General features: G+C 47.2%; 1 protein-coding gene across 1 annotated transcript; it reads right to left on the reverse strand.

Annotated features, from left to right (window-relative positions):
* Positions 1-693: 693 nt before the first annotated feature.
* On the reverse strand, positions 694-1,655 carry DPM3 (dolichyl-phosphate mannosyltransferase subunit 3, regulatory). The gene is made up of 2 exons (XM_080984413.1): positions 1,564-1,655; positions 694-1,083 (listed from the first exon to the last, which is right to left on the reverse strand). The coding sequence occupies exon 2, from the start codon at positions 1,061-1,063 to the stop codon at positions 782-784; it is 282 nt and encodes a 93-aa protein (XP_080840539.1). The 5' UTR covers positions 1,064-1,083; positions 1,564-1,655; the 3' UTR covers positions 694-781.
* Between the last annotated feature and the right edge of the window lie 6,902 nt (positions 1,656-8,557).

Below are 8,557 nucleotides of genomic sequence, written 5' to 3' on the forward strand. Positions count from 1 at the left end.
ACTGTGTGTATCCTTATCAGAGATCAGGTTGGGGATATCTTTATTGATTGATTTATTTCATTTATTATATCCCACCTTTTCCTCCAAGAAGCTCAAGGTGGCATACATGGTTCCTCCCCCCCCAAATCCCTTAAACAACCCTGTGAGGTAGGCTAGGCCGAGCGGCAGCAACTGGGCCAAGGTCACCCAGTGAGCTTTGTGGCCAAGTGGGCATTTGAACCCTTTTCTCTTCCTGGTCCTAGTCTCTAATTGCTACACCACCAGCGGCTCTCTTTACGTGTCAGTCCTGAAACACAAGGTGCTTAAAAAACAACAACACCCACACCCACCACTGAGAGTTATCCGGAGCACGTGCAAAGTGCTTTTCTCTCGCCCGCTTCAGTTCAGCTCACCGATCTAGCCCAGCTATCCCCAGCTAGTCTGAGGGACCCATCACCGCCTCTGTTGAAGAACACAAATGAGATTCTCTTCATCTTAGGAACCCCAATGTGCCAGCGCTGGGGAGTAGACAACCCACCAGCTTCTGCTAATGCTGAAAATAGGGCAGTGTATATTCTACAATTCAGGGGGGGAAATGTGTAACATAGGAGACACTGGTTCACAATCTTTTGCCTCGCACCGGCACCTAGGCAATCCACACCCAGCAGATTCGATTCTTTTAAAAATCCACCACCAGGCCACCAAAGAGCTCAGTCATGTTCTCTGAAATTTTATTTATTGCTCCAGATGGGGTGTTTCTTTGCACCGGGGTGCTGTGCTCAAGTCCTTGCGGCAGGGAGGGTCAGAACCGCAGTCCGCGGCGGGAGAGGTCTTCCCGGGCCTCTCGGATCTGCTCCTGCAACTCTCTCGCCGCCTCCTCGCAGTCGTTGAAGGTGGCCAAGCGGTACCCGACGACGCCCAGCGAGTAGCAGCCAAAGGCCACCAGCAGGTAGGTGGGCAGGGGCCACAGCACTTGGTGCCAGGCTGGGGGCAGTGGGTCGAGCCCCAAAAGGTTGAGAGTGAGAGCCGCCCAGACGGCACCCAGGATAGACAGAGTCCAGAGCCACTGCAGGAGTTTCGTCATGGCGGCGCAGCTGAGCGAGCCTAGAGAAGAGGATATGTGTCAGCACTTGGGAGCAAGAGTAGGGGACCTCTGGGCTGTGCGGCCCTCCATACTTCTCTGCCTGGCCCTGCGGGACCTTCTGCAAGCCACACCCCTCGCCAATCCCGCTTTGCACCCTGCTTTGCTTGGCTGGTAAACCCTGGTCCCTCCCACTCTACCCACTACGCCACACTGCCTCAAATCCACAGACAAGGCGTCCATTTGGCCGCAGGCTTAATCCGTGCTGAATGGACAGTGGAGAGACGAAGTGAGAACACTAATGGCTCCCCACTCTCGTAGGAAAGGCACAGGAGCCCTGCAAGAGAGTAAAGTTGGCAGTCCCAAGCGTGCTTCCTATGCATTTAAAAGAAGGAATGGGGTAAATGCTATGATTTCTCCAATGCAATCCTCCCAGATTTCTGCAACAATTGCCCATCTCCCCCACCAACTGTCAATTTCCTCTCCTAGGCTGGAATTCCCACCTGGAATTTCCTTCCTGGTCAGCAGCGCCGCTGTATTCAGGGTTCTGCTCTCGCGCTGGGTTCCTGTGCGCGTCGCGCGCGGGGTGACGCCATCTCCCCTTCCAGCCAATCACCGCCGCCTCCGGGAGCCAGGCTTTAGGCTGCGCGCCGCGGTGCATTCTGGGAGTTGTAGTTTATTCTCTCTCCCCACCCCCCCTTTGCCATTTGGAAACGTCTTTCTTTGGTTCGTAATTCCGTCCCCAGCAAAACTTCATAAACCTCTCCCGGGGCTTAATAGGGCTCCTCCCCTCCCGTCCCGGAGTTGCCTTTTCTCCAGCCTTAGGTAGGTAGGTAGATAAAAAGGGCGCCCCTGAGCATGTGCAGAGTATTAACGCGTTGCAGTCGCGTGATACGCACTTGGGACGGGAGGGGATGCCCTCTTGGGGCGAGGGATGTTGCGGAGCTGGAAAAGGTTGAGAAAACGGGGGCGCCCCTAATGATCCAGGGACTGGAGCAACGCCCCTGTGAGGGAAATTCACAACATTTGAGGCTTTTTAGGGTAGAGAAAAGGCGACTCGGGGCGGGGAAGGGGGAAGAGGCATCATACTGGGATATAAAATCATAGAATCATACGGGTTGGAAGGGATCCTGAGGGTCATCTAGCCCAACCCCCTGCAATGCAGGAATATGCAGCTGTGTGAACCTGCAGCCTTGGTGTTATCAATACAAAGCTCTAGCCAACAGAGCTATCCAGGCTGGGGAGAAAGTCGATGGAGAAATCCGCTGCACCGCTTCCCTCTCTTGCAATAAAGTCCTGGTACCCAGGATCATCCAAAGAAGAAGAATGTGGGCAGGTTCAGGGCAAGTAAAAAGGGAAAGACTTCTGCAAAAAGCCAGTAGTTTATTTTACATTTATTTATTTACTTGCTGCATTTATATTCCACCTTCATTTTTCTCCAAGGAGCTCAAGGTGGCCTGCATGGCTCTCCCAAATCCTCATTTAATTCCCTTGAGGAAGGGCAGGGACTGCTTCCCGACGTTATGGCCAGTGAACTTCGTACAGCCAAGGAGGGATTTGAACCCAGGCCTCTCCCAGATCTTAGACCTGGGACCCTAAACACCACACCACACCACCGGCTCTAAACTATGGGACTCGTTCCCACGAGAGGCATTGATGGTGGCCACTGACTTCTCACTTGGAGGGCTTTAAAAGAGAATTAGACAAATTCTGCAGGGAGAGGGGTTTGGTTTAAGAGTCACTCTCTTTTCCCATGGGAATCTGGGAATTGTAGCTCCCTCTACAAGGGGGGGGGGAGTCCCCTAACAACTCCTAGCAAACTATACTTGCCAGAGTTCTTAGGGGGGAGCCATGTCTGTTTAAAGTGGTATGGTACTGCTTTAAATGTGTACTCCAGAGGGGCGTCTAATTGGATAGGATCCTCTACATGAAATCTTTTATACAGTGGTACCTCGGGTTAAGTACTTAATTCGTTCCGGAGGTCCGTTCTTAACCTGAAACTGTTCTTAACTTGAAGCACCACTTTAGCTTATGGGGCCTCCTGCTGCCGATGTGCCGCCAGAGCACGATTTCTGTTCTCATCCTGAAGCAAAATACTTAATACGAGGTACTATTTCTGGGTTAGCGGAGTCTGTAACCTGAAGCGTATGTAACCCGAGGTACCACTGTAATTTCAAAAGCTTTTATAAACGGCCTTGGTCCAAAATTTTGGAACAAGATGGAGATAGATTGAAATTGCAGAGTTTTGAAAAATTAAAAAACAAAGTGCGAGACTGGCTTCATTACTATCAAATAATGGAGGTATTTAAATTGGACAGGAAAATTGGCTTCCAGGTGGAAAGATCCAAATTAGAAACAGAATTGTTAGAACCCAATACTAAGAACTTGTCAAGAATGTATAACTTGCTGCTGAAATGGAATACTCAAGATGAAACGGTAAAATCGGCTATGATTAAATGGGCACAGGACGTTGGCCATAACATTATGTTTGCTGACTGGGAACAGTTATGGACCACAGGTATGAAATTTACGGCATGTAATGCCTTAAGAGAGAATATTATGAAAATGATATACAGGTGGTACATAACCCCAGTCAAGCTGGCGAAAATCTATCACTTGCCCGATAACAAATGTTGGAAATGTAAAGAAACTGAAGGTACATTTTTTCACCTTTGGTGGACGTGCCCAAAGATTAAGGCTTTCTGGGAAATGATATATAATGAATTAAAAAAGGTATTTAAGTATACCTTCCCTAAGAAACCAGAGGCTTTTCTCCTGGGCATAGTGGGCCAAATGGTGTTAAAAAAGGATAGAACTTTCTTTATGTATGCAACAATAGCAGCAAGAATACTTATCGCAAAGTATTGGAAGACACAAGAACTTCCCACGCTGGAGGAATGGCAGATGAAACTTATGGACTATATGGAATTGGCGGAAATGACTGGAAGAATCCGTGACCAGGGAGAAGAGTCGATGGAGGAAGACTGGAAGAAATTCAAAGACTATCTTCAGAAACACTGCAAAATTAAGGAATGTTAGAGTGATGTTGGACTGAAAACAAGTGGTTTCCAGCTGTACAGGTTAAAGTTAAGGATAGATTAAGATTAAAGATCAAGATTAAAGATGTTTAAAGAAATGGAAATTTGATAATAAAAGGGAAAAATTTAAAGTTGTATGACATTAAGATCAAGGATTAGGTTTAAAAAAGTTGAAGTTATATATCTTAACGTTTTATTAAATTAAAGATTGGGATTAAAAAAGTGGAAAAGAAACTGCTGGACAAACAATGTAGATTGGAATACAAAAGAGGGAGGTATGAGGAAGTCCAGAAAATAAGTAATTTAAAATTGGAAATGGAAAAGAGAGTTTGTTTTTAATTGTTATGTTTTGTGTTTATATTGTTAAGTTTTGTATTGTTTTTTATGTGTGTTGTTTTTCTTTTTTGTTTGTTTAAAACCTTAATAAAAAATTATTATAAAAAAATATATATAAACGGCCTTGGTCCTGTATACCTGAAGGAGCGTCTCCACCCCCATCGTCCAGCCCGGACACTGAGATCCAGCACCGAGGGCCTTCTGGCGGTTCCCTCATTGAGAGAAGTGAGGTTACAGGGAACCAGACAGAGGGCCTTCTCGGTAGTGGCACCCGCCCTGGGGAACGCCTTCCCTTCAGATGTGAAGGAAATAAGCAGCTATCTTCTTTTTAAAAGACATCTGAAGGCAGCCCTGTTTAGGGAAGTTTTTAATATTTAATGCTGTATTGTTTTTAACACTTGATTTGGAGCTGCCCAGAGTGGCTGGGGAAACTCAGCCAGATGGGCGGGGTATAAATAATAAATTATTATTATATATATTATTATGATTATAAACTGCTTAATATTTTGTTTAAAAATCTCTTTAAGCGGCGTACAACATAAAAGAAATAATCCAATGTCAGCTGTGCTGAGACGAGGCCCATTGTAAAGAATGGGCATAACAAACTTTGAGTCATTAGTGTGCTTGGAGGTTCCAGCCCTTGTCAAAAGTACCAAATTATATGTATTTTTCTCCATTATAGCTGTGTTCCAGAGTGAGCAGTACCAAGTGTTCAGTGTAAGATTTTGGGCTGTTTTCCACTGAGCTGCAATTACTATTTGCACTGCAAAGTTCTTATATAAGACCAGTCCTTTTGACAGTATGGTACCGTCAAAAATATTCAGCAACGTTAATTTTGGGCAGCAAACGATAGTTCCTTTCGTGATATTTATCCTTTCTGTCGAAATAAAAAAAAAAAAGCCTGTCTCGTTCAAAAACCAAAACATCGCAGACAAATCCAGCAAAACACAAAATACAATAAACAAGAGCATGTAAAAAGCAGGAGTTTGGGGAATTCAAAGAAATTAAAACAAGGCAAACCAGGGCAGGGCTCCTGTTCGCTTGCGCCTCCTGCCTGAATCGGTGCCCGGCTGGGTACGAACTCTGAACTTCCCTGACCGCTGATGTCAGAATGGGGACCCTGGTCAAGAGCCTTGTTTCGCGTGTGGCTTAGACCAGTGGGAACCTCTGAGCGGCTGGTTCCCAGTGCCCGGCTCCCCACTCTGACATCACAAAGGAAGGCGGAGGGAAGTGGCTTCTAATCGGTGCCAGGCTGCAAGCACGCAGCCAGGAGCAGGCAGCCGAACCCCCTCTGAGCTCCCAGCCCAGTTCCTGTCTCAGCACAGCCCGGGGCCGACGAAACTTGGCACCCAAGTGGGGCATGGAGGTGGATTAATTGGTGGCAGAGGAACAGAGGAAGTTGCCCGAGACTCAGTCGGGGCATCTAGCCTGGCAGTGTCTGCAACAGGAGCAGGGGAAAGCCGTGACCCTCCAGATGTTGCGGGACTTCAGCTCCCACATTCCCCGGACATGCTGACTATACATTTAAAGTGGTATCATAGAATCATTGTAGAGTTGGAAGGGACCCCGAGGGTCATCTAGTCCAACCCCCTGAAATGCAGGAATCTCAGCTAAATAATAATAATAATAATAATAATAATAATAATAATAAATGTTATTTAATCCCCACCCTCCCCAGCCTAGACCGGGCTCAGGGCGGCCAACACCCGATATAAAAACAAATCGATTGAAATACAACTTAAAAACAAGATTAAAATACAACATTAAAACATTGAAGTACAGCCTCATTTCAATGGAAACTCAAATCAAAAACTTTTTTGAGGATGAAAACGTCAAGCATCCAGGACAGCTTAAGCCATCCAACCTCTGCTTAAAAACCTCCAAGGAAGGAGAGTTCACCACCTCCCGAGGGAGACCGTTCCCCTTTTGAACAGCTCTTGCTGTCAGGAAGTTCTTCCTGATGTTTAGTCGGAATCTCCTTTCTTGAAACGTGAAGTCAAGGGTTCGAGTCCTGCCCTCCAGAGCAGGAGAAAACAAGCTTTCTCCATGAGGCAGCCCTTGAGATATTTGAAAATGGCTATCATCTCCTCTCAGTCTCCTCTTCTCCAGCTCCTTCAACCGTTCCTCATCCGGCTTGGTTTCCAGACCCTCTTGGTTGCCCTCCTCTGCACACCTTCCAGCTTGTCAACATCCTTCCTAAACTGTGCTGCCCAGAAATGGACGCAGTATTCCAGGTGTGGTCTGACTAAGGCAGAATCAGTATCAGACCACTTTAAACAGTTGTGGCTTCCCCCAAAGAATCCTGGGAAATTGTGTTTTGTTAAGGGTGCTGTAAGTTCTTTGGAGTCCCCCACTATCCCCCCTCACAGAACTACATTTACCAGAGTGGTGTAACAACCAATTATCCTTTTCCCCGGGAAACTCTGGGAATTGTAGCTCTGTGAGGGGGAATGGGGGGTGTCTCCTGGCAACTCTCAGCACCCTTAAACTACAGTTCCCAGAATTCTTTGGGGGTGGTACTGTTTAAAGTGGTAGGTAAAGGGACCCTTGACCGTTAGGTCCAGTCGTGGCCGACTCGGGTTGCGGCGCTCATCTCGCTTTACTGGCCTAGGGAGCCGGTGTACAGCTTCCGGGTCATGTGGCCAGCATGACTAAGCCGCTTCTGGCGAACCAGAGCAGTGCACGGAAACGCTGTTTACCTTCCCACCGGAGTGGTACCTATTTATCTACTTGCACTTTGACATGCTTTCGAACTGCTAGGTTAGCAGGAGCTGGGACCGAGCAATGGGAGCTCACCCCGTTGCGGGGATTCAAACCGCCGACCTTCTGATCGGCAAGCCCTAGGCTCTGTGGTTTAGACCACAGCGCCACCCGCGTCCCTGTGGTAGGACATGGATTTAAAAGAATTATGCACATGAAATTGATGGGCTTAAGTTAGGCATGGGCCGGGATTTCTGTAGGTCTACTCTGAGCAGGGTTTAGTTGGCTGCAGCTCAGACTTTTTACCTCTGCCACAAACAGAGCCACCTCACTTTCTCCACAAACTGTGCCTGATTCCAAGAATCAACTGGAGAGGAAGCAGTGATTTGTTTTATTCTCCTCTCGGTGGCTCTTTGGAAGAATCGAGGTGGCTTTTGGCAGGAAGCATCTGTCTTCCTCCGTGTCCGGCCGAGGCTGGGATTCGGACGATAGCTGAAGGAAATGTTGGCGAAGTGTGAGACTCAGGATGGAGATCGTGGGAGGCCTTTGAATTGAAGCAGACGGATCTGTCAACACCACCTAACTAGTACACTCATGGCTTTCAAGAAAACAAGTGGGTTGCTGCTGCAACAAAATGTTGCAGCGTGGGGAGTTTTCGTTCCAGACCAGGTAGGGCTTTCCCTCAGAAAGCTCTCCCTAATGTTGAGTCAAAATCTCCTTTCATCCATTGATTTTAGTCCTGCCCTTTGGAGCAGGAGAAAACAAGCAAACTCCATCTTCAGATATTAGAAGATGGCTTTCCCATCAGATGTCAAGGAAATAAACAACTACCTGGCTTTTAGAAAACATCTGATGTTTTTAAAGTTTGATGTTTTATTGTGTTTTTAATATTCTGTTGGAAGCCGCCCAGAGTGGCTGGGGAAGCCTAGGCAGATGGGCGAGGTATAAACAATAAATTATCATCATCATCATCCAGTGCTATTTTTCCAGAAAAAAGGGTGCCAGAGCTCACAATGAACTTCTCCCTTGTTCTCTTAGAATGGCAATGGCGCCCACCTGAGAGGTGCCGGAGCTCATAGTTTAAAAAAAAGCCCTGATATCGCCTCTCCTTCTCCATATCCAACTTTCCTCAGAAAGGTAGGTTTTCAGACCCAATCAATCCCTCTTCACGGCGATCACTGGGACTTATAGCTTTCAGAGCGGAATAGGAGACCTCCCTAACTCGCAGCGCCCTCAACAAACTACAGTTCCCAGAATTCTTGGGGGGGGTGATGACCGCTCAAAGTGGAGTGGTATGGAGCCCAAGTTGGTTCAGTTAATAAATTTGTGCCGTGTAAAGAAGGATTTTTTTGGCAGTTCTGAACCACCTCACTAATCGGTTTCATTGGCGCAGCCCTGTTTCAGCAGAAGGCAGAACCCGGCT

This window comes from Podarcis pityusensis, assembly GCF_964106645.2.
Source record: "Podarcis pityusensis genome assembly, chromosome: 16".
NCBI classification, from domain to species: domain Eukaryota; kingdom Metazoa; phylum Chordata; class Lepidosauria; order Squamata; family Lacertidae; genus Podarcis; species Podarcis pityusensis.

Bases quoted from the DNA above. Each gene is read 5' to 3' on its own strand.
- DPM3 (XM_080984413.1), bottom strand. From the start codon at position 1,063: ATGACGAAACTCCTGCAGTGGCTCTGGACTCTGTCTATCCTGGGTGCC.